This window comes from Pseudophryne corroboree, chromosome 1, assembly GCF_028390025.1.
Source record: "Pseudophryne corroboree isolate aPseCor3 chromosome 1, aPseCor3.hap2, whole genome shotgun sequence".
Taxonomy (NCBI): domain Eukaryota; kingdom Metazoa; phylum Chordata; class Amphibia; order Anura; family Myobatrachidae; genus Pseudophryne; species Pseudophryne corroboree.
In genome coordinates, this window is record NC_086444.1 from 1,165,719,318 (window position 1) to 1,165,746,460 (window position 27,143).

The following is a 27,143-nucleotide window of genomic DNA, read 5'->3' on the forward strand; positions in this document are numbered from 1 at the left end:
TGCTTACTTGCATGTCCCCATTTACCCACCTCACCAGGAATACCTCTGGTTTGTGGTACAAGACTGTCATTACCAATTCCAGACGTTGCCGTTTGGTCTCTCCACGGCACCGAGAATATTTACCAAGGTAATGGCCGAAATGATGATACTCTTTCGGAAGAAGGGAGTTATAATTATCCCGTACTTGGACGATCTCCTCATAAAGGCGAGGTCCAGAGAGCAGTTGTTGGTCAGCGTAGCACTCTCTCAGGAAGTGTTGCAACAGCACGGCTGGATTCTGAATATCCCAAAGTCGCAGCTGATTCCTGCGACGCGTCTGCTTTTCCTGGGCATGATTCTGGACACAGAACAGAAGAAGGTTTCTCCCGGTGGAGAAGGCCCAGGAATTGTCATCTCTGGTCAGGGACCTCCTGAAACCAAAACAGGTATCGGTGCATCACTGCACGCGAGTCCTGGGAAAGATGGTGGCTTCTTACGAAGCAATTCCCTTCGGCAGGTTCCATGCAAGGATCTTTCAGTGGGATCTGTTGGACAAATGGTCCGGATCGCATCTTCAGATGCATCGGTTGATCACCCTGTCCCCAAGGGCCAGGGTGTCTCTGCTGTGGTGGCTGCAGAGTGCTCATCTTCTCGAGGGCCGCAGGTTCGGCATACAGGACTAAGTCCTGGTGACCACAGATCCACAGTCAGCTCTTCCGGGCACAGTTTCCCTAACTGAGGTCTGGAGGAGGGGCATAGAGGGAGGAGCCAGTGCACACCAGATAGTACCTAATCTTTCTTTTAGAGTGCCCAGTCTCCTGCGGAGCCCGTCTATTCCCCATGGTCCTTACGGAGTTCCCAGCATCCACTACGGACTACGAGAAATAGAATTACCGGTGAGTAAATTCTTATTTTTTCTCTACATTATCTGCTTACATACATATCGGGGCTCATTGTAAGTGTCAAATAGTGCTGATTACAGATCATTTGACACTTACCGCCTCTTCTTACACCTCCCTCATAGTTTCAAATCAGTCTTAAAAAAACAAAAAACAAAAATTGTGCATACACAGTTTAAGAATCCTCAAGTTTCTTTAAAAAAATAAAAATAAAAGTGCACATGAATAAGGCCCAATATGTGCTGCAGATAACATTCTAATGGCCAGACGCAGAACTACCATTAGTCCAGCTGGTGCAGACTAAGAGGCCTACTGCTGGCGAGACCAGCAATGAGTTATCTCCTGCCACCCCCCCACGCCCCCTACCCTCGCAGACTATTTTATGCAATGCCAGATGAATGGCCCAGTGCGGAGAGCAAGGTGGGCACCACTAACTGAGGGACTGCCCCTTACCTTAGGGGGGCAGGGCTGTCCTTGTGTGTTCTGGACTGATAGAGGAGCCCTGCCACCTATAAGCACTGATGATCACAGCCACATACTGCATCTAATTAACAGACAGCTGTACATTTTTTTTAGGACTTACTGCTGTCTGTGAATTCAAGACATTGTATCCCAGCCACCCACTGCCTCCCTGACACCCTTTACCTCTCCCTGCATTCTGCTGTCACCTTCTGCCTCTCGCTGTAACACACTACTATGTGGCATACTGTGAAATTGGGTTGGGGTGGGGGGAGGAGGGGAGCCCAAATTACCATATTACATTTTTGCACCAGGGCCCACCACTGCTAATGGCTACATGTATGGTGCCCTGTCCATCTAATATGTAACCCTTCTGCACAGCGGATGCATTCACTGCCACGAAGCATTCCTCTTTGTCTTCTAATGGCGCCCCCTGCAGAAAGGAGCCAGTCTATGAATGAGAACAACAGAGGAACAACTACCATACAGCCGAATCATCAATCAGTAGGGTCTGGTTAGAGGAGGGATCCCGGGCACTTCTAATCCTCTATCAGTAAACGTCTGCAGGCCTGTACAGCTGGATATTGCCCATACATGGGGGATTTACAGCTGAGAACTTAACTCTCACATATAGAATGTCACTGCTCATTAATAAAACAAAACAAATCAGCAGAGGGAAATTCCGCCAGGCCGCAGGGAGCCATTGTGGCTGGTTGTATTGTCCCCATGGTATTGTAGCTCTCTCTCAGAATAAATTCCACCTGTCTCCGTGAATAAACATGCTTCGGTCTAGAGTAAATATTTGCAAACGTGATGTAATACTAATAACCAGAGGCGTTTAGCCATAACCGACATGTCAGCATTCCAAGAGTCACCTGGTGTAAGTGGGCATAAATCCAACTGAGGTACCAAGGTATTGTCGCCCAACAGCAAATACCTGAACATGGTCATCATGCTTAATCTCATACGGAGAGAAATTGGATATCCAATTGTTATGCTCAGCGCACACAATAAGCGAAGAGCCAGATGTATTTCCCAAACGCTATATTATATTACATTCATCGTATTTTCTCATCCCTGCTGGAGTCTCCCGCATTGTGCCATTAGCAGCTCACCCCTGCTGGAATCACCCGCATTGTGCCATTAGCAGCTCACCCCTGCTGGAATAACCTGCATTGTGCCATTAGCAGCTCACCCCTGCTGGAATCACCCGCATTGTGCCATTAGCAGCTCACCTCTGCTGGAATCACCCGTATTGTGCCATTAGCAGCTCACCCCTGCTGGAATCACCCGTATTGTGACATTAGCAGCTCACCCCTGCTGGAATCACCCGCATTGTGCCATTAGCAGCTCACCCCTGCTGGAATCACCCGCATTGTGCCATTAGCAGCTCACCCCTGCTGGAATGACCCGCATTGTACCTTTAGCAGCTCACCCCTGCTGGATTCACCCGTATTGTGCCATTAGCAGCTCACCCCTGCTGGAATCACCCGCATTGTGCCATTAGCAGTTCACCCCTGCTGGAATCACCCGTATTGTGCCATTAGCAGCTCACCCCTGCTGGAATGACCCACATTGTGCCATTAGCAGCTCACCCCTGCTGGATTCACCCGTATTGTGCCATTAGCAGCTCACCCCTACTGGATATACTCGCATTGTGCCATTAGCAGATCACCCCTACTGGATATACTCGCATTGTGCCATTAGCAGCTCACCCCTGCTGGAATGACCCGCATTGTGCAATTAGCAGCTCACCCCTGCTGGAATCACCCGCTTTGTGCCATTAGCAGCTCACCCCTGCTGGATATACCCGCATTGTGCCATTAGCAGCTCACCCCTGCTGGAATCACCCGCATTGTGCCATTAGCAGCTCACCCCTGCTGGAATCACCCGCTTTGTGCCATTAGCAGCTCACCCCTGCTGGATATACCCGCATTGTGCCATTAGCAGCTCACCCCTGCTGGAATCACCCGCATTGTGCCATTAGCAGCTCACCCCTGCTGGAATCACCTGCATTGTGCCATTAGCAGCTCACCCCTGCTGGAATGACCCGCATTGTGCCATTAGCAGCTCACCCCTGCTGGAATCGCCCGCATTGTGCCATTAGCAGCTCACCCCTGCTGGAATCACCCGCATTGTGCCATTAGCAGCTCACCCCTGCTGGAATCGCCCGCATTGTGCCTTTAGCAGCTCACCCCTGCTGGAATCACCCGCATTGTGCCATTAGCAGCTCACCCCTGCTGGATTCACCCGTATTGTGCCATTAGCAGCTCACCCCTGCTGGATTCACCCGCATTGTGCCATTAGCAGCTCACCTCTGCTGGAATCACCCGCATTGTGCCATTAGCAGCTCACTCCTGCTGGATTCACCCGCATTGTGACGTTAGCAGCTCACCCCTGCTGGAATCACTCGCATTGTGCCATTAGCAGCTCACCCCTGCTGGATTCACCCGCATTGTGCCATTAGCAGCTCACCTCTGCTGGAATCACCCGCATTGTGCCTTTAGCAGCTCACCCCTGCTGGATTCACCCGCATTGTGCCATTAGCAGCTCACCCCTGCTGGAATCACCCGCATTGTGCCTTTAGCAGCTCACCCCTGCTGGATTCACCCGCATTGTGCCATTAGCAGCTCACCCCTGCTGGAATCACCCGCATTGTGCCTTTAGCAGCTCACCCCTGCTGAATTTACTCGCATTGTGCCATTAGCAGCTCACCCCTGCTGGATTCACCCGCATTGTGCCATTAGAAGCTCACCTCTGCTGGAATCACCCGCATTGTGCCTTTAGCAGCTCACCCCTGCTGGAATCACCCGTATTGTGCCATTAGCAGCTCACCCCTGCTGGAACCACCCGCATTGTGCCATTAGCAGCTCACCCCTGCTGGATTCACCCGCATTGTGCCATTAGCAGCTCACCCCTGCTGGAATGACCCGCATTGTGCCGTTAGCAGCTCACCCCTGCTGGAATGACCCGCATTGTGCCATTAGCAGCTCACCCCTGCTGGATTCACCCGTATTGTGCCATTAGCAGCTCACCCCTGCTGGAATCACCCGCATTATGCCATTAGCAGCTCACCCCTGCTGGATTCACCCGCATTGTGCCATTAGCAGCTCACCTCTGCTGGAATCACCCGCATTGTGCCTTTAGCAGCTCACCCCTGCTGGATTCACCCGCATTGTGCCATTAGCAGCTCACCTCTGCTGGAATCACCCGTATTGTGCCTTTAGCAGCTCACCCCTGCTGGATTCACTCGCATTGTGCCATTAGCAGCTCACTCCTGCTGGATTCACCCGCATTGTGACGTTAGCAGCTCACCCCTGCTGGAATCGCCCGCATTGTGCCTTTAGCAGCTCACCCCTGCTGGAATCACCCGCATTGTGCCATTAGCAGCTCACCCCTGCTGGAATGACCCGCATTGTACCTTTAGCAGCTCACCCCTGCTGGATTCACCCGTATTGTGCCATTAGCAGCTCACCCCTGCTGGAATCACCCGCATTGTGCCATTAGCAGCTCACCCCTGCTGGAATCACCCGTATTGTGCCATTAGCAGGTCACCCCTGCTGGAATCACCCGTATTGTGCCATTAGCAGCTCACCCCTGCTGGAATGACCCACATTGTGCCATTAGCAGCTCACCCCTACTGGATATACTCGCATTGTGCCATTAGCAGCTCACCCCTGCTGGAATGACCCGCATTGTGCCATTAGCAGCTCACCCCTGCTGGAATCACCCGCATTGTGCCATTAGCAGCTCACCCCTGCTGGATATACCCGCATTGTGCCATTAGCAGCTCACCCCTGCTGGAATCACCCGCATTGTGCCATTAGCAGCTCACCCCTGCTGGAATCACCCGCTTTGTGCCATTAGCAGCTCACCCCTGCTGGATATACCCGCATTGTGCCATTAGCAGCTCACCCCTGCTGGAATCACCCGCATTGTGCCATTAGCAGCTCACCCCTGCTGGAATCACCTGCATTGTGCCATTAGCAGCTCACCCCTGCTGGAATGACCCGCATTGTGCCATTAGCAGCTCACCCCTGCTGGAATCGCCCGCATTGTGCCATTAGCAGCTCACCCCTGCTGGAATCACCCGCATTGTGCCATTAGCAGCTCACCCCTGCTGGAATCGCCCGCATTGTGCCTTTAGCAGCTCACCCCTGCTGGAATCACCCGCATTGTGCCATTAGCAGCTCACCCCTGCTGGATTCACCCGTATTGTGCCATTAGCAGCTCACCCCTGCTGGATTCACCCGCATTGTGCCATTAGCAGCTCACCTCTGCTGGAATCACCCGCATTGTGCCATTAGCAGCTCACTCCTGCTGGATTCACCCGCATTGTGACGTTAGCAGCTCACCCCTGCTGGAATCACTCGCATTGTGCCATTAGCAGCTCACCCCTGCTGGATTCACCCGCATTGTGCCATTAGCAGCTCACCTCTGCTGGAATCACCCGCATTGTGCCTTTAGCAGCTCACCCCTGCTGGATTCACCCGCATTGTGCCATTAGCAGCTCACCCCTGCTGGAATCACCCGCATTGTGCCTTTAGCAGCTCACCCCTGCTGGATTCACCCGCATTGTGCCATTAGCAGCTCACCCCTGCTGGAATCACCCGCATTGTGCCTTTAGCAGCTCACCCCTGCTGAATTTACTCGCATTGTGCCATTAGCAGCTCACCCCTGCTGGATTCACCCGCATTGTGCCATTAGAAGCTCACCTCTGCTGGAATCACCCGCATTGTGCCTTTAGCAGCTCACCCCTGCTGGAATCACCCGTATTGTGCCATTAGCAGCTCACCCCTGCTGGAACCACCCGCATTGTGCCATTAGCAGCTCACCCCTGCTGGATTCACCCGCATTGTGCCATTAGCAGCTCACCCCTGCTGGAATGACCCGCATTGTGCCGTTAGCAGCTCACCCCTGCTGGAATGACCCGCATTGTGCCATTAGCAGCTCACCCCTGCTGGATTCACCCGTATTGTGCCATTAGCAGCTCACCCCTGCTGGAATCACCCGCATTATGCCATTAGCAGCTCACCCCTGCTGGATTCACCCGCATTGTGCCATTAGCAGCTCACCTCTGCTGGAATCACCCGCATTGTGCCTTTAGCAGCTCACCCCTGCTGGATTCACCCGCATTGTGCCATTAGCAGCTCACCTCTGCTGGAATCACCCGTATTGTGCCTTTAGCAGCTCACCCCTGCTGGATTCACTCGCATTGTGCCATTAGCAGCTCACTCCTGCTGGATTCACCCGCATTGTGACGTTAGCAGCTCACCCCTGCTGGAATCGCCCGCATTGTGCCTTTAGCAGCTCACCCCTGCTGGAATCACCCGCATTGTGCCATTAGCAGCTCACCCCTGCTGGAATGACCCGCATTGTACCTTTAGCAGCTCACCCCTGCTGGATTCACCCGTATTGTGCCATTAGCAGCTCACCCCTGCTGGAATCACCCGCATTGTGCCATTAGCAGCTCACCCCTGCTGGAATCACCCGTATTGTGCCATTAGCAGGTCACCCCTGCTGGAATCACCCGTATTGTGCCATTAGCAGCTCACCCCTGCTGGAATGACCCACATTGTGCCATTAGCAGCTCACCCCTACTGGATATACTCGCATTGTGCCATTAGCAGCTCACCCCTGCTGGAATGACCCGCATTGTGCCATTAGCAGCTCACCCCTGCTGGAATCACCCGCATTGTGCCATTAGCAGCTCACCCCTGCTGGATATACCCGCATTGTGCCATTAGCAGCTCACCCCTGCTGGAATCACCCGCATTGTGCCATTAGCAGCTCACTCCTGCTGGAATCACCTGCATTGTGCCATTAGCAGCTCACCCCTGCTGGAATGACCCGCATTGTGCCATTAGCAGCTCACCCCTGCTGGAATCGCCCGCATTGTGCCATTAGCAGCTCACCCCTGCTGGAATCACCTGCATTGTGCCATTAGCAGCTCACCCCTGCTGGATTCACCCGTATTGTGCCATTAGCAGCTCACCCCTGCTGGATTCACCCGCATTGTGCCATTAGCAGCTCACTCATGCTGGATTCACCCGCATTGTGACGTTAGCAGCTCACCCCTGCTGGAATCACTCGCATTGTGCCATTAGCAGCTCACCCCTGCTGGATTCACCCGCATTGTGCCATTAGCAGCTCACCTCTGCTGGAATCACCCGCATTGTGCCTTTAGCAGCTCACCCCTGCTGGATTCACCCGCATTGTGCCATTAGCAGCTCACCCCTGCTGGAATCACCCGCATTGTGCCTTTAGCAGCTCACCCCTGCTGGATTCACCCGCACTGTGCCATTAGCAGCTCACCCCTGCTGGAATCACCCGCATTGTGCCTTTAGCAGCTCACCCCTGCTGAATTTACTCGCATTGTGCCATTAGCAGCTCACCCCTGCTGGATTCACCCGCATTGTGCCATTAGAAGCTCACCTCTGCTGGAATCACCCGCATTGTGCCTTTAGCAGCTCACCCCTGCTGGAATCACCCGTATTGTGCCATTAGCAGCTCACCCCTGCTGGAACCACCCGCATTGTGCCATTAGCAGCTCACCCCTGCTGGATTCACCCGCATTGTGCCATTAGCAGCTCACCCCTGCTGGAATGACCCGCATTGTGCCGTTAGCAGCTCACCCCTGCTGGAATGACCCGCATTGTGCCATTAGCAGCTCACCCCTGCTGGAATAACCCGCATTGTGCCATTAGCAGCTCACCCCTGCTGGAATAACCTGCATTGTGCCATTAGCAGCTCACCCCTGCTGGAATAACCTGCATTGTGCCATTAGCAGCTCACCCCTGCTGGATTCACCCGCATTGTGCCATTAGCAGCTCACCCCTGCTGGAATGACCCACATTGTGCCGTTAGCAGCTCACCCCTGCTGGAATAACCTGCATTTTGCCATTAGCAGCTCACCCCTGCTGGAATAACCTGCATTGTGCCATTAGCAGCTCACCCCTGCTGGAATAACCCGCATTGTGCCGTTAGCAGCTCACCCCTGCTGGATTCACCCGTATTGTGCCATTAGCAGCTCACCCCACATTGTGCCATTAGCAGCTCACCCCTGCTGGAGTGACCCGCATTGTGCCATTAGCAGATCACCCCTGCTGGAATAACCCGCATTGTGCCGTTAGCAGCTCACCCCTGCTGGAATCACCCGCATTGTGCCATTAGCAGCTCACCCCTGCTGGAATGACCCGCATTGTGCCATTAGCAGCTCACCCCTGCTGGAATATCCTCATTGTGCCGTTAGCAGCTCACCCCTGCTGGAATAACCTGCATTGTGCCGTTAGCAGCTCACCCCTGCTGGAATCACCCGCATTGTGCCATTAGCAGCTCACCCCTGCTGGAATCACCCGCATTGTGCAGTTAGCAGCTCACCCCTGCTGGAATCAACTGCATTGTGCCGTTAGCAGCTCACCCCTGCTGGAATCACCCGCATTGTGCCGTTAGCAGCTCACCTCTGCTGGAATAACCCGCATTGTGCCGTTAGCAGCTCACCTCTGCTGGAATCACCCGCATTGTGCCATTAGCAGCTCACCCCTGCTGGAATAACCCGCATTGTGCCTTTAGCAGCTCACCTCTGCTGGAATCACCCGCATTGTGCCATTAGCAGCTCACCCCTGCTGGAATCACCTGCACTGTGCCATTAGCAGCTCACCCCTGCTGGATTCACCCGCATTGTGCCATTAGCAGCTCACCCCTGCTGGAATCACTCGCATTGTGCCATTAGCAGCTCACCCCTGCTGGAATAACCTGCATTGTGCCGTTAGCAGCTCACCCCTGCTGGATTCACCCGCATTGTGCCATTAGCAGCTCACCCCTGCTGGAATCACCCGCATTGTGCCATTAGCAGCTCACCCCTGCTGGAATAACCTGCATTGTGCCGTTAGCAGCTCACCCCTGCTGGAATCACCCGCATTGTGCCATTAGCAACAGTATGCAAATATAAGCAAGAAACTATTATATGAAAGAATTGTACCGGTCACATTGACCACAGCTATCTGCGGTTGCCATTTACAGTCTGTTTCTATGCGATGAAGATGTAAATATTTGATTATTACTTAAACCTGGAACTGGCGTCTCATTTTACAACTAAAAAGATAGAGGGGAAGAGATAAGGAAGGCACTCCACACCCACTGTATATAACGTGGCTCTCTCTTCCTCTGTATCTTTTCTTTTTTAAAACAGACCATTCTACTAGTTTAAACCATTCACTGCATAGAAAAGGAGCCACGATGCAGCTATGATATATATAATCGTAGATATAATAGCTGAGCTCATCTTGCCTTAGAGTGAGTGACAGCCTTGCCCCAGAGAGAAATGCACAGAGAGGTCTAGTGTGGTTATATAGAAGGGACAGGTCCAGGAATGTCACAACATTTAAATGTTGTAAATCTGGATTACAGCCAATGGCGTATCTACAATGGGTCCAAGTAGGAACACACCACACAACCATCATCCATATAATTCTACTCAACGCCGCAGCAGCAGAAATCACCGGAGAAAGCACATGCACAGTAGCGAAGTAACTGTGAACATGGTGCAGACGCCATGTTCCCGGAGACCATTGCATTGCTTAGTAGACTATGGCACAATGCCCCTGATTACTGCCTCTCTAGGACACGAATACCCCTTTCACACAGAGCCTCTGACCAGGGACATCGCCATGGTCCTGGCTTTGTGTGAAAGGGTCAATCCAGGGTTATGCATCCCAGGTCTTCGACCCTGTACGCAACTGGAAACAGGGCATAATTCAGCATTGTACTCTGAAATGCAGAAAGTAAGAATTTACTCACCGGTAATTCTATTTCTCGTAGTCCGTAGTGGATGCTGGGAACTCCGTAAGGACCATGGGGAATAGCGGGCTCCGAAGGAGACTGGGCACTCGAAGAAAGAATTAGGACTACCTGGTGTGCACTGGCTCCTCCCTCTATGCCCCTCCTCCAGACCTCAGTTAGGATACTGTGCCCGGAAGAGCTGACACAATAAGGAAAGGATATTGGAATCCCGGGTAAGACTCATACCAGCCACACCAATCACACCGTACAACTCGTGATACTATACCCAGTGAACAGTATGAACAACAACTGAGCCTCTCGAATAGATGGCTCCAAACAATAACCCTTTAGTTAGGCAATAACTATATACAAGTATTGCAGACAATCCGCACTTGGGATGGGCGCCCAGCATCCACTACGGACTACAAGAAATAGAATTACCTGTGAGTAAATTCTTATTTTCTCTGATGTTCTAGTGGATGCTGGGAACTCCGTAAGGACCATGGGGATTATACCAAAGCTCCCAAACGGGCGGGAGAGTGCGGATGACTCTGCAGCACCAAATGAGCAAACTCAAGGTCCTCCTCAGCCAGGGTATCAAACTTGTAGAATTTTGCAAACATGTTTGAACCCGACCAAGTAGCAGCTCGGCAAAGTTGTAAAGCCGAGACCCCTCGGGCAGCCGCCCAAGAAGAGCCCACCTTCCTCGTGGAATGGGCTTTTACAGATTTAGGATGCGGCAGTCCTGCCGCCAAATGTGCAAGTTGAATCATGCTACAGATCCAGCGAGCAATAGTCTGCTTTGAAGCAGGAGCACCCAGCTTGTTGGGTGCATACAGGATAAATAGCGAGTCAGTTTTTCTGACTCTAGCCGTCCTGGAAACATATTTTCAGGGCCCTGACTACGTCCAGCAACTTGGAATCCTCCAAGTCCCGAGTAGCCGCTGGCACCACAATAGGTTGGTTCACATGAAAAGCTGATACCACCTTAGAAAGGAATTGGGAACGAGTCCTCAATTCCGCCCTATCCATATGAAAAATCAGATAAGGGCTTTTACATGACAAAACCGCCAATTCTGATACACGCCTGGCCGACGCCAAGGCCAACAGCATGACCACCTTCCACGTGAGGTACTTTATCTCCACGGTCTTAAGTGGCTCAAACCAATGCGACTTTAGGAAATCCAACACCACGTTGAGATCCCAAGGTGCCACTGTGGGCACAAAAGGGGGCTGAATATGCAGCACTCCCTTTACAAAAGTCTGAACTTCAGGCAGTGAAGCCAGTTCTTTTTGGAAGAAAATCGACAGAGCCGAAATCTGGACCTTAATGGAACCCAATTTGAGGCCCATAGTCACCCCTGACTGTAGGAAGTGCAGAAATCGACCTAGCTGAAATTCCTCCGTTGGGGCCTTCATGGCCTCACACAAAGCAACATATTTCCGCCATATGCGGTGATAATGTTTTGCGGTCACATCTTTCCTAGCTTTAATCAGTGTAGGAATGACTTCCTCCGGAATGCCCTTTTCTTTTAGGATCCGGTGTTCAACCGCCATGCCGTCAAACGCAGCCGCGGTAAGCCTTGGAACAGACAGGGCCCCTGCTGCAGCAGGTCCTGTCTGAGCGGCAGAGGCCATGGGTCCTCTGAGATCATTTCTTGAAGTTCTGGGTACCAAGCTCTTCTTGGCCAATCCGGAACCACGAGTATAGTTCTTACTCCTCTCCTTCTTATTATTCTCAGTACCTTGGGTATGAGAGGCAGAGGAGGGAACACATAAACCGACTGGTACACCCACGGTGTCACTAGAGCGTCCACAGCTATCGCCTGAGGGTCCCTTGACCTGGCGCAATATCTTTTTAGTTTTTTGTTGAGGCGGGACGCCATCATGTCCACCTGTGGCCTTTCCCAACGGTTTACAATCATTTGAAGACTTCTGGATGAAGTCCCCACTCTCCCGGGTGGAGGTCGTGTCTGCTGAGGAATTCTGCTTCCCAGTTGTCCACTCCCGGAATGAACCCTGCTGACAGTGCTATCACGTGATTTTCCGCCCATCGGAGAATCCTTGTGGCTTCTGCCATCGCCAACCTGCTTCTTGTGCCGCCCTGTCGGTTTACATGGGCTACCGCCGTGATGTTGTCTGACTGGATCAGCACCGGCTGGTGTTGAAGCAGGGGTCTTGTCTGACTTAGGGCATTGTAAATGGCCCTTAGTTCCAGAATATTTATGTGTAGGGAAGTCTCCTGGCTTGACCATAGACCTTGGAAGTTTCTTCCCTGTGTGACTGCCCCCCAGCCTCGAAGGCTGGCATCCGTGGTCACCAGGACCCAGTCCTGTATGCCAAATCTGCGGCCCTTGAGAAGATGAGCACTCTGCAGCCACCACAGCAGAGACACCCTGGTCCTTGGAGACAGGGTTATTAGCCGATGCATCTGAAGATGCGATCCGGACCACTTGTCCAACAGATCCCACTGAAAGATCCTTGCATGGAACCTGCCAAATGGAATTGCTTCGTAGGAAGCTACCATCTTTCCCAGGACTCGCGTGCAGTGATGCACCGACACCTGTTTTGGTTTCAGGAGGTCTCTGACTAGAGATGACAACTCCTTGGCTTTCTCCTCCGGGAGAAACACTTTTTTCTGGTCTGTGTCCAGAACTATCCCCAGGAACAGTAAACGCGTTGTAGGAACCAGCTGCGACTTAGGAATATTCAGAATCCAGCCGTGCTGTTGTAGCACTTCCCGAGATAGTGCTACGCCGACCAACAACTGCTCCCTGGACCTCGCCTTTATAAGGAGATCGTCCAAGTACGGGATAATTAAAATTCCTTTTTCCGAAGGAGTATCATCATTTCGGCCATTACCTTGGTAAATACCCTCGGTGCCGTGGACAGACCAAACGGCAACGTCTGGAATTGGTAATGACAGTCCTGTACCACAAATCTGAGGTACTCCTGGTGAGGAGGGTAAATGGGGACATGCAGGTAAGCATCCTTGATGTCCAGTGATACCATGTAATCCCCTTCGTCCAGGCTTGCAATAACCGCCCTGAGCGATTCCATTTTGAACTTGAACCTTCTTGTATAAGTGTTCAAGGATTTCAAATTTAAAATGGGTCTCACCGAACCATCCGGTTTCGGTACCACAAACATTGTGGAATAGTAACCCCGTCCTTGTTGAAGGAGGGGTACCTTGATTATCACCTGCTGAGAATACAGCTTGTGAATCGCCTCCAGCACTCCCTCCCTGTCTGGGGGAGCTGTTGACAAGGCTGATTTGAGGAAACGGCGAGGGGGAGACGTCTCGAATTCCAGCTTGTACCCCTGAGATACCACTAGAGATACCACTTGTAGAATCCAGGGATCCACCCGTGAGCGAGCCCACTGGTCGCTGAAGTTGCGGAGACGGGCCCCCACCGCACCTGGCTCCGCCTGTGGAGCCCCAGCCTCATGCGGTGGACTTAGAGGAAGCGGGAGAGGACTTTTGTTCTTGGGAAGTGGCTGTATGGTGCAGATTTTTCCCTCTACCTCTGCCTCTGGGCAGAAAGGACGCGCCTTTAACCCGCTTGCCTTTCTGGGGCAGAAAGGACTGTACCTGATAATACGGTGCTTTCTTTGGCTGTGAGGGAACATGGGGTAAAAATGTCGATTTCCCAGCTGTTGCTGTGGAAATGAGGTCCGAGAGACCGTCCCCAAACAATTCCTCACCTTTGTAAGGCAAAACCTCCATGTGCCTTTTAGAATCTGCATCACCTGTCCACTGGCAGAAATGGACATTGCATTAATTCTAGATGCCAGCCGGCAAATATCCCTCTGTGCATCTCTCATGTATAAGACTGCGTCTTTAATATGCTCTATGGTTAGCAATATAGTGTCCCTGTCGAGGGTATCAATGTTATCAGACAGGGAATCTGACCACGCAGCAGCACTGCACATCCATGCTAAAGCAATAGCCGGTCTCAGTATAAATACCTGAGTGTGTATATACAGACTTCAGGATAGCCTCCTGCTTTCTATCCGCAGGCTCCTTTAAGGCGGCCGTATCCTGAGACGGTAGTGCCACCTTCTTTGACAAGCGTGTGAGCGCTTTATCCACCCTAGGGGATGTCTCCCAACGAATCCTGTCCTCTGGCGGGAAAGGGTACGCCATTAGCAACTTTTTAGAAATCACTAATTTCTTATCGGGGGAAGCCCACGCTTCTTCACACACATCATTCAACTCATCAGATGGGGGAAAAACCACTGGTTGCTTTTTCTCCCCAAACATAATACCCTTTTTTTTTGGTACCTGGGTTAATGTCAGAAATGTGCAACACATTTTTAATTGCCGTAATCATGTAACGGGTGGCTCTGTTGGAATGTACACTAGTCTCATCGTCGTCGACACTGGAGTCAGTATCCGTGTCGACATCTGTGTCAGCCATCTGAGGTAGTGGGCGTTTTTGAGCCCCTGATGGCTTTTGAGACGCCTGGGCAGGCACGGGCTGAGAAGCCGGCTGTCACACATCTGCTATGTCGTCAAACCTTTTATGTAAGGAGTTGACACTGTCGCGTAATTCCTTCCACTCAGGTGTCGACCCCGCAGGGGGTGACATCACATTTATCGGCACCTGCTCCGCCTCCACATAAGCCTCCTCATCAAACATGTCGACACAGCCGTACCGACACACCGCACACACACAGGGAATGCTCTGACTGAGGACAGGACCCCACAAAGTCCTTTGGGGAGACAGAGAGAGAGTATGCCAGCACACACCACAGCGCTATATAATGCAGGGAGTTACACTACACAAGTGATTTACCCCATAGCCGCTATATATATAGTATTTGCGCCTAAATTTAGTGCCCCCCCTCTCTTTTTTACCCTATTGAGCCTGGAAACTACAGGGGAGAGCCTGGGGAGCGTCCTTCCAGCGGAGCTGTGAGAGGAAATGGCGCCAGTGTGCTGAAGGAGATAGACCCGCCCCTTTTTCGGCGGACTTCTCCCGCTTTTATAATAATAATGTGGCAGGGGTATTTTACACATATATAGCTGCTTAGGCTATATTATGTGTGATTAGCCACTTTAAGGTACTCTAATTGCTGCCCAGGGCGCCCCCCCCAGCGCCCTGCACCCATCAGTGACCGGAGAATGTGGTGTGCACAGGGAGCAATGGCGCACAGCTGCAGTGCTGTCCGCTACCTTAATGAAGACCGGAGTCTTCAGCCGCCGATTTCCGTGAAGATCTTCATGCTTCTGGCTCTGCAAGGGGGACGGCGGCGCGGCTCCGGGACCGGACGACCGAGGCTGGGCCTGTGTTCGATCCCTCTGGAGCTAATGGTGTCCAGTAGCCTAGAAGCCCAAGCTAGCTGCAAGCAGGTAGGTTCGCTTCTCTCCCCTAAGTCCCTCGTAGCAGTGAGTCTGTTGCCAGCAGATCTCACTGAAAATAAAAAACCTAATAAATACTTTCTTTACTAGAAGCTCAGGAAAGCCCCTAGTGTGCAACCAGCTCGAGCCGGGCACAGATTCTAACTGAGGTCTGGAGGAGGGGCATAGAGGGAGGAGCCAGTGCACACCAGGTAGTCCTAATTCTTTCTTAGAGTGCCCAGTCTCCTTCGGAGCCCGCTATTCCCCATGGTCCTTACGGAGTTCCCAGCATCCACTAGGACGTCAGAGAAATCACTATTCTGTGATTGCCGCACTTTTGCACATGCGCATACGCACGAGGACTTAAACTGCGATCGCAATTTAAGTGCCGGCGGTGAGCGGCTGTGCAGCGTTTTGAGAGGAGGGGCACGGTCCAGATAACGGAGGTGTGTCTGGATCGTTTACGGGGTGGTCTGCGGCGGCCAAATGACGTCACACGCAGCCACTGCAACCCAAAAAATGGAGGCGGAGGCAGGGAGCTACCCTTAGCATGTGGTCGCATTTCGAGCAGGGGGGTAACCTGCTGTGCGTGGCGGACTTGCCATGTGCTGGGTGGCCCCATGGATGCTAGAGACAGGAGTTGTAATTTTGCGATTTTTCGCATAACTGCAACTTATGCTGAATGAGGCTCACAATGCGGTCTGAAAGGCATGAACCGGTTACTTGTCAAAGCTGCTGATTTTAATTGGGGGGAAAAGGGGAGTGGGAAAACTACTGCACTAGTATAAAGGTTTGTATAGAATACCCCTTCATCTATTGTACTGCCTTATGACTGGTCTGACTTGGGGGGTGCTGCCACACATTATATTGTTGCCAATATAAGAAACTGGTTTTGAGAGGAAAGGGAAGAATTGGACTTGGAGTGGCGCACTCAAAATAAATGTACACAATTAAAATATAACTTTTATTTTCGTCTTTATAAAAGAGCCAATAACTTAAATTATAAAATCAATAAAGACAAGTGTGAGACATAGTGCAACATGTAGTGTTAAAAAACCACACTCTTTGGATCCACTGTGCTGTGCAATGTCTTGTATATCTAATAAATGTATTCCAGGTTCTATGACCTTTTTAAGAGTTAATTGGTACTGTCAGAATGTGACCTTAATATTTGATTAGCTGCAGGCTTACCTAAAATATACCCTGATATTGCGTTAGCTACTGATTTGTATTGAATAAATTCCCTGTAACTGTTCGGCTGGTGTCTTCAATTTCTGCTATCAATACCACACAACTGACATATACATTTGGTATGCACTTCTAGGAGATATGTACTGTGTAACAGTGTGTATATCAAAGCGTATTATTAAGTAAACCTTCATACGATAGTTCCTGTAAAATAAAGCTCCACGCTCTCAGTCTAAGCTGTCAGCGTACTCATGATCTGCCTCTATGAGCGGTGATTGTATTTATGTATCAGGGGCTAGCTGACATCCTCAATATCCACAGTCAGCGCCTTGGCAATTCAATGGTGAAGAATTAGCTTATAATCATAGAGTGCATGACTCTGTGCTGGGTAAGAATACCTATCTTTATTTACGATGTCAGTCAGCGCTCTCAGACTCTGCTGTCAGCGCTTTTGGAGAGTATTCAACACATGTGAGGTTTTTGAGCAAAGCTTCCAAATGCCGGGTTTGGTAAACTTTCCCATTAATAGGAGCCTGTTTTGGCACTGTATAAATTTCACAATAGTGTACAGAGACTTCCTTAATTAATATGTCCAATATCTCTGTCAGTGCTCTCAGTCTATGCTGTCAGCACTTCTAATTATTCAATAGATGGAAGATTGTATACTGAAGGTAACTCATACACTTTTAGAGTGACTTATTTGTACCAAACGTATTCGTTCGAAGCATATTATTGTGTGTCTGGGTTATTACACCTTTAATTTCTTATTGCAGTATTGTTACCATGGATATTATGTGTAACAGGGAAAGGTGCTTATTGCCTATGTGAACCGTATTAAATGTAAGTGTTCATAATATAGCCTACAAATAGGCATGATTGTTTGACACCATGAAACACAGTCACTATTAATATCTCAAACAGTTACAGATCTCTGTCTCTAATGATCAATGCTCTCAGTCTCTGCTGTCAGCGTGGAGGGTTAATCTATGAGTGAGGGATTACTATAATAACGGCAGTTATGTCTGTACCGTGTCACATGCTTACTATTAGCAGTAGCTTATCTATGCCAAAAATGATTCACAGTAATCCACAGAGGCCTTCCAGTATATAATTAAAATGTCGGCGTCACTGCATTCAGTTTAATGTTAATTACTGCCCGCTCTATTGCACTTTTAGCTTACTATTATTGCGTATTAATTCCGGGCGCTGTGTGTGACATTCAATAATACTTTCTAGCTGCAGCTAGAAAGTATTATTGAATGCCATGTCAAGCATAAATGAGCCCTGTGTTGCTTTCAAGTGGATACAATTACTGGACACTGTAACACATTGACACTATTGCTCTTAAGTTGCTACATTAAAGTTCTTTATCTGAACTTGGTAACTGCAATAGTATCTCATTGGCATGTGGAGATTAAATAAGATTCCTCTATACACTATGCTGAGAGTAGATCAAACGATACTTTGTTACTAAACTGTATCTGTCTGATTATGAATAGAGCTGTGAGGGTATTTGGGAAGCCTGTGCTGCACATAGGATTCCGTTACTGTCCTATATGATAATGACTAATCGGTACTGACTAGTACACCTAACTATGACATGCACATTTGGTCGAACACATGTAAAGAGTGTGAATCGCCGACGCGCGTTTCACAGTTTAGTTTCGTCAGGGCTAACCAGAATGTCTGCCCTGTTTAGAATATCACTGTTAAGCCGCACCAACCGCGGAGCGGTATCTCGGTCACGTGACTCATCCGGCCTATCATGGTGCGGCTCTCGTCACTCGGGATCTAGTAGTACGGCTAGTCCGATCATGTGACTCAGACGGACCATTCGTGACCCTGCTACTGCAATCACTAGAGAGAGAGATAGATGCTGACTACATGTCTGCTATGACAGGGTACATTCTTCTGTCATAGGGTCTGAGCATTATAATTGTCCTTATCATTTGTATATGTGTAAGTCCCGGAGTTCCATACTGATTAGTCTCTTAAGTGCCGAAATGTCATAATTGTGTCTATATATTGAGGGACCACGTATATTATTGAACCATAAGTCATTATTATGTGTAAATTATTATGTGTAAAAAAAAAAATTGTAATAAATGAAACCGTGAGCCAAAAAATAGAAAAGTGAAAATAGTGCCAAACAAACGTAAATAACAATAGTGTAGTTACACATAATACTATAGGTGATTCTATATGACAGTGTGTGGAAATATAGCAGAATAATGGGAATTATGAAACGTGATCTAGTGTATGTCTAGTGATCATAAATCCAATAGTTAATAACTATATTGGTGAAAAAATATATATTGAGTATTGGACGTTGTAAACATGTAATACCACGATTAAAGTGAGATAAGTGCACAGTGATGAAATGAATTACATTATCTGTGTGTGTGATGGTGTAAGGTGTGAAGTGCTTATTACTGTGTTGTCGTCACATAACTACGCTTTGAATTGTGTTCATATATGAATTCATAATTGTGCCCGATAACCTATGATAAAAATTATAAACGTGATGTGACTAGCTTATATGAAAATCTGAACCTGACATTGATAATTCTTCCCATATAAATGTGTTGTGTAGTGTTTCAGATTAATATCCTGAAAAAATGTCCTTGGTACCTAAATAGACAGACTGTGTTACCTGCTTATGTTCCAACGGGGTAAATTATACTTCCCATTGGTGATTAATGTAAAGACTGTATATTATATCAAGCTGCACACATGAAGGAAAAAATGACATATGCCATAAGGATCCCCTAAGGGTCCAACAATCTACAGTTAGGGTTCTATTAATTCCTCCATGGGGTATCCGTTTATTACTGTCATTATAATGACTTCCAACTATATATAGTTATGTCCCTTACCCCTCTGGGTCATTTATAGGGACCCAATTGTCTTGCTTATTGATTCCTATATTTTATTATAACATGTATTTTAAGTAACTTCATGCTGTACTGCAAATTAATCTACTTCTCTCTATTATTTCTATACAGGTTCATCCCGTCTGATCATCATGGTAAGTATCTAGCCATAAAGTAGGTTTCATTATCTGAATTAGATCTTGAGAGTTCAAGGAAATTTTTTTATTATATATATTATTTATTGTCCACTCAGTTGGGGACTATCCTGGATTCCATGTATTGTGTTCCCTTTTAATAAAGGTTGTTACCTTCCACTATAATTTTCGTGAATGGAAGAAAGGGATTTTTTTATGTTTTGTTGTATACATGTTATTAGGTACTTTGTACCTGATTTCAAGAGAGAGGAAAGCAATACCCCATTTTCTCTTTACATACGGGGATTCCTTCCTACAAGAATAAGAGATGATAATTGTATTCGCTTAATCGGAAGGAATACAACACTTTCTCTTTACATGAGGAGATTTCTTCCTACAGGAATGGGAGATAGCGGTTGTATTCATTCAGCCCCACTGGTTGCAAACTGCCCATCAGAAAGATGAGTTTAGTCTCCAGTTTCAACAGTTCATTATCAACATTGCCGCCTCTGATACCTAACTGAATACGTTGCATGCCATATGCTTTTAGGCCTCCAGTCTCACCTCCATGGTATTGCAGGAAGTGTTTGGCCACTGATGTAAGGGTTCTAAACCTCTCTACATCTTTTCTCGCATTTTTTATGCTGTTGGCATGTTCCAAGATACGGACCTTCAGTGGGCGAATGGTCTTGCCAATATAACTTTTACCACATGGGCATTCAAGATGGTACACTACGCCCAATGTGGTACAGTTAATAAAATTCTGAATCTGCCATTTTTTACCAAATTTGTCTATGTATGACTGTTTTGGTGTTATATAATGGCAGGCTTTACATCGACCACATTGATATGATCCTTTCTTGTTATATAGTTGTCTGGAGGACACAGTAAAGTGGCTCTGTACAATTAGATCTCTCAAATTTTTAGATCTCTTCCAACTGCTTTGTACTCGGCTAGGTAGCACTTGTTTCAGGACTTCATCAGTTTGTAATATGGACCAGTGTTTCTGTAGGATGCCATTGATTTCCTTCCATCTGGGGTTGAATGTACTCACAAATCTGACTGGTTCCTCACTTTGATGCCTGATTTTAGGGGTTAACAGTGAATCTCTTGTGTATGATTTTACATTCTGAACGACAGATTTAATGGCCTTATTGCTATATCCCCGTTTCTTAAGTCGATTACAGACTTGAGTCTCACGTTCTTGATAGATCTTCTCATCAGAGCAATTTCTCTTGGTGCGGAGTAGTTCTCCCTTGGGGATTGCTTTAATGGTTGCAGGTAAATGAGAACTAATAAAATGTAGAATACTATTGGTTGCTGTTTTTTTACGGAAAACGTCCTACCATCATTCTCAATTTTGATGCTCAAATCCAAGTGAATTTCTCTCTGATCTTTCTCTCCTGTCAGTTTTAAGTTGAAGTCATTATGGTTCAGGATGGTGATAAATTCGTCCAACATCTCTACTCCTTCCTCCCAGATTATTAGGATATCATCAATATAGCGAAGATATAGTAGGATGTGTTGTGTGTATTTCTCCATCATTTCATTAAAAACATGTTCCTTTTCCCACCATCCAAGATAGAGGTTCGCATACGATGTGGCACATGCCGTCCCCATCGCTGCCCCTCTAACTTGGAGGTAGAATCTCTCTTCACTAATGAAATAATTTTTCTTAAGTATGAATTGTAGTAATGAAATTAGGAAGTCATTGAACTCATAGTGTATCCCCATATTCAGGAAATATTTTGTGGCTGCCAATCCTTTATTGTGGTCAATGCTCGTGTACAAGCTTTCAACATCGTAGGTGGCCAGCCATGTTCCCTGGTTGACGGTCATGTCCTGTAATTTCTTCAATACATCCATGGTGTCCCTGGTGTAGGACGGCAGTGTTAGTATGAGTTACCTTTAGTATACAATCTTCCATCTATTGAATAATTAGAAGTGCTGACAGCATAGACTGAGAGCACTGACAGAGATATTGGACATATTAATTAAGGAAGTCTCTGTACACTATTGTGAAATTTATACAGTGCCAAAACAGGCTCCTATTAATGGGAAAGTTTACCAAACCCGGTATTTGGAAGCTTTGCTCAAAAACCTCACATGTGTTGAATACTCTCCAAAAGCGCTGACAGCAGAGTCTGAGAGCGCTGACTGACATCGTAAATAAAGATAGGTATTCTTACCCAGCACAGAGTCATGCACTCTATGATTATAAGCTAATTCTTCACCATTGAATTGCCAAGGCGCTGACTGTGGATATTGAGGATGTCAGCTAGCCCCTGATACATAAATACAATCACCGCTCATAGAGGCAGATCATGAGTACGCTGACAGCTTAGACTGAGAGCGTGGAGCTTTATTTTACAGGAACTATCGTATGAAGGTTTACTTAATAATACGCTTTGATATACACACTGTTACACAGTACATATCTCCTAGAAGTGCATACCAAATGTATATGTCAATTTTGTGGTAATGATAGCAGAAATTGAAGACACTAGCCGAACAGTTACAGGGAATTTATTCAATACAAATCAGTAGCTAACGCAATATCAGGGTATATTTTAGGTAAGCCTGCAGCTAATCAAATATTAAGGTCACATTCTGACAGTACCAATTAACTCTTAAAAAGGTCATAGAACCTGGAATACATTTATTAGATATACAAGACATTGCACAGCACAGTGGATCCAAAGAGTGTGGTTTTTTAACACTACATGTTGCACTATGTCTCACACTTGTCTTTATTGATTTTATAATTTCACAGTTATTGGCTCTTTTATAAAGACGAAAATGAAAGTTATATTTTAATTGTGTACATTTATTTGAGTGCGCCACTCCAAGTCCAATTCTTCCCTTTCCTCTCAAAACCAAAGCTGCTGATTGGCTGTGTTCCTCAAGTCCCGCCTCAAGGAAGTGACAAGACACGGCACACATGGCAAACTCAGGTGCAACACGGGTGCCGTGTGAAAGTGACGACCCGGGAATAACCTGGGTCTAATGTGCGGTAAGAAATGGGTGTAGAAGCTGTGGCACGGCTTACTTCTTTCTCGGTTATTAGCCAGTCTTGTTTTACTGTATGTTCACAACTGTAAAGCGCTACGGAATATGCTGGCGCTATATAAATAACTGCTAACTCATGAATAAATGATACTAGTGTCTGCCGTGCAGCCCACTTACCTGGGAATACCCAGGGTGACGTTCATCTCCCCTCTGCCGGCAAAGTGGAAGGTGTTCAGTGTCATTTGTGTAGAGGGTTCACCAATGCTCTGACCAGCGAGAAGCCCCACCGCTTCCCCGGGGTCACACAGAGCTCTCTGCCACTTCAACTGGAACAGAGTCCTTAATCTGTCAACACAAAATGAGACAGTCATATAATAACGCACACTGAGACAGTGAGATGACACAGTCATATAGTAACGCACACTGAGACAGTGAGATGACACAGTCATATAGTAACGCACACTGAGACAGTCTGTATAGTAGATCACAGTTGGCATGACAGGAACAATGACCACCTGAGGCCACCGTGGTAAGAGGCTGTTGCTCTGCTTCAAAGACATGTGGTTCAGTTTCATTTCAGAATTTAATTTTGGGGAATTGTGTCAAGGGAATACACCATAGACTTTTTGAGGTCTCCCTCAAAATGGTTCTTTGCCACCGGTTTGCCCGTAGATCAAATAAAGCATATGGAGATATTCAGACCTTGCTCCCCTTGGGTGTCATGAAGACCAGAGGGGGTAAGGATTCTGCTCCAAAACGCTTTTCATGGTACAGAAGGCAAATAATTTAGGTCCTTTAGACTCTCTCATTCTCATTTCCCTGAACATTCACCTCTAAGTGGACAAACTTAAAATGGAAACTGAAGCTTGTAATCACCAGCATAACGCATTTATGAATTCATGGTGCCTATGGGCATCAACGGTGCCAACATGCATGTTGCCATCTAGGAGGGCCATCACTGCCTCCTACAGCTTGACATACCATCTCCGCTTATTTTGGTTCAGGACCCTTCCCTTCAGCCCATCCACAGTGCGGAGAGTTTCCACAAAACCAATGGCGGTCTTGACCACCCTAAGTAAGTTTGTAGTTATCCCTTGTTGGATATCCTTATGATTAAGGCAGCCTATCCAGCAGCCTTGCTGCCAGGCCTGGCAATGGAGATGGCCCTACCTTTCTAATCACACAGTGTTATAAATTCTACCCCCCCCCCCCCCCCACACCCCCCAAAAACAAAAAAACAATTCCTGTCTAGCTAATTTGAAACCACCAACATTGCTAAGATGTTATTAAGTCACTAGGAACTAGTGGAAACATTGAGGAGGGTTCTCAGGCATCAGTATCACTTAAACAGTAGATTCAATCCACAGACTGGCTGCAAAAATCACCAGACTATTTGGTAAACTTATGTAGGATAAGCAACAGCTGATCAAAATGGATGGCCCTCAACCATTAAGTTTAATGAAAAATAAAATAACTGTTAAAAGTAAATTCTAGATTTCCTATTTAAAACAAGGTAGACCTCTGTGTGACTTGGATGGAACCAAAACTTCCCTTCTCTACAAAAGATTGTTGAACAAACGGTGCTGAAATAACATAACGGATGACATTTCCCGTAAAAATAATTAACTCTGCGTGCATCTTAGTTTTCAGCCATAAAAGAGGAGGACACATTATATCTAGCAGAGCTACAGTATGTAAGTGACTGTCGCCAAGTGCGGATCTCTTCATATGTAACCTTTAGAAGATATTTACCAGAATTGTGAAATACTCACCTAATCCATCAATTTCTCTTTTTTTTTTTTAAATAAAGTGTTTTTATTGAAGAAGTATAACATAGTTACAATCATTTGACAGAGCTGTATAGTAGGGACAAGAGCACTTTTTAATTCTCATGGCATAGTCACTTGCAATATGGTTAATGTTAAAAATCAATACAATATGCATTGCTTCTGGATTAATCCTATTAATAATAGATAATAAAAACAAAAACATTCTATTATAATTGTAGCTCCGTTGTTCTATTGTAATTTTTTTTTTATATTCTCCTTAGAAAGAAAAACAACCTAGACATACAATAAGAAGTAGAAGTAAAAGATAGAAAGATCTTAAGTAAGGTGTTTGATACTGATGAGAGCTAGACCGTGTCTGACCTTAAGGACTATCTTAATGGCAGAATTAAGCAAATGTGCAATATAATTATATGAGCAAATCACTAATGAGTATATTAGAGACTAATGGTGCCCATACACTTATGAGATAATCGGTGCTATCCTTCGATTTCAACCACATCTGTGAGAGAAATCGAAGGATTGTATGCACATTTTAGGTACCTTGAGATGCGATGCACGAACACGCCGGTCGAATATCGCGTCTCAAGATATTATGTGCTGCACATAATATTTCTCACATCGCAGTGCGATCGCATGTGGATTTAAACCCACATGAGATATATCGCACTGCGATGTGCGATGGGCACCCGCCAGGAGCGTCCAGAGGCCGCTCCCACTCGGCGGTGACGTGCCCATCACGTGATTTACCATGCGATCTATCGCATGATCGCATGGTAACCACTTTGGCAGTTCAGGTGCGATTTGTGACAAGTGTATGGCCAGCATTAGATGCAGTGTTATCTGAGCAGAATCACAAGACAAAGGTAGTATGTGGGTTAGGGGTCTATTCATGAAGCAGTGAAAAGAGTGGAGAAATGAGTCTGTGGAGAAGTTGCCCATGGCAACCAATCAGAATGCACTTTATAAATGTTACCTCAACACTGATTGGTTGCCATGGACAACTTCTCCACTGGCTCACTTCTCCACTATTTTCACTGCTTCATGAATAGACTCCTTAATCTGGGGAGGTATAAATAGGGAGTCATCTGGACCAGGTACTTTCAAACTTCGAAATAGCCCCTCTGGACTAATACACATATCTGCCATGATTAATAGTAGAGTTTACTAAGGCTTTCCAGGCAGAGAAGTTAGGCCCAATCTGTGCCAGCCATGAGCGGGCTACCTTAGCTAACGCACATGTGTTAGTAATGCATTGAATATCACCTCTACTAAGCACTTCCTCCTCCCTGGCTCCCAGCACGCATTTATTGGGAGTAAGGTTCACACACGGGATTCCGGGGGTCTACAAAGCTGTTTTTATCTAAGACCAGAATGCTTGAATCGTTGGGCATTCCCAGCACGCATATATTGGGAGCAGGGGTTAAAGTGTGGGGATGGGGGGGGGGGGGGGGGAGAAAAGGTGGAACTGAGTTCCACCACCTGCAATGGTAGGGGGAACTAGTTCCACCACCTCTATTGTCCTGCACAGTAATTCCAGCAGAAAAAACTGCCCCTACGTCAATAGATGATGCAGGCGGTGCTAGTGTTACTGATGAGCTGCAGCCACCTCCTTCTTACTCGGGTCCTGGTGGCTCCATGGTCCTCCTCCATTAACAGCCCACCCCTCCTGGTACTCACACACGCTGTGTCTGTTGGACAGCATGTGGTGTCCGGTAAATGAGTTCCACCACCTCTCCAGGACCACTTTAAGCCCTGATTGGGAGTAAGGATCACACACGGGATACCGGTGGTCAACAAAGCTGTTTTTATCTGAGACCAGAATACTTGAATCATTGGGCATTCCCAAATTACATTTAGGGTAGACAGCCGTCGTATGACCACCAAACTTTACCAGTCGTACTGGGGCCAGGTAGGTTCTATGCAATATTAATAATTGTGCCTGTTGGACATCAATTTCTCTTTAATAACGAACAGCATTAAAATCTGATGTTCTTTGTAAATAAGAGAATATGCAATATCATCCTAGCATTATGCTTCAGGGGAAAATATTTGGTTAATCTGTGTTACTCCACATCTCATAACGTCACAGTGAAGGCCCCCATACATTACTACTACGGGAGAAATCGCAGCCCATGCCCCTTCAGCCGCCCAGGAGCCTCCCGGGAGGCAGGATCGCATGAGATATATCGCATGTGGTCCTTTTGCATGCGACATATCGCATGCGATACCATTCCCTGCTGCCAGAGCCCGTGTCGCAAATCCGATCTCCGAACCTGATGCGTATGGGAACGTGCATCGGATCGGATGTCAAACACATCCGATTTGGCTACTTTTCACCCAATTTCTCGTCCCGATCCGTCAGAATTGGGTGAAGAGAGGCTATATCGGACAAGCGTATGGCCAGCTAAAGACTGAACAATGCCTTGTACAACTGAATGCAGTTTCCTTTATAGAGCATGACCAACAGTAGTGATCACAGGAGCCAATGACAGCACAGAGGAATGAGGCACCACATGAGCCAATGAGCCATTTTCTGGTCCGGCCCATTAGTCTTACAATGAAACTTACAAATTCACCACCGTAATCATTCATTTTACCTCAAGTTTCAGGATTCTGACAATTCAACAATAGTAATCCCTTTAAAATTTTCACTCAATAAATGTTCAAACTTCATCAATTTAGATTAC

The 27,143-nt window shown here is 47.4% G+C and overlaps 1 protein-coding gene across 1 annotated transcript in view; it reads right to left on the bottom strand.

Moving 5' to 3' along the window:
- The window catches only part of POLR1A (RNA polymerase I subunit A), a 298,145-nt gene that overhangs the window by 102,052 nt on the left and 168,950 nt on the right, over nucleotides 1-27,143 (bottom strand). The window contains exon 25 of the mRNA XM_063924980.1: nucleotides 22,844-23,011. Within this exon, the coding sequence (XP_063781050.1) occupies nucleotides 22,844-23,011 (168 nt within the window). The remainder of the gene's footprint in view (nucleotides 1-22,843; nucleotides 23,012-27,143) is intronic.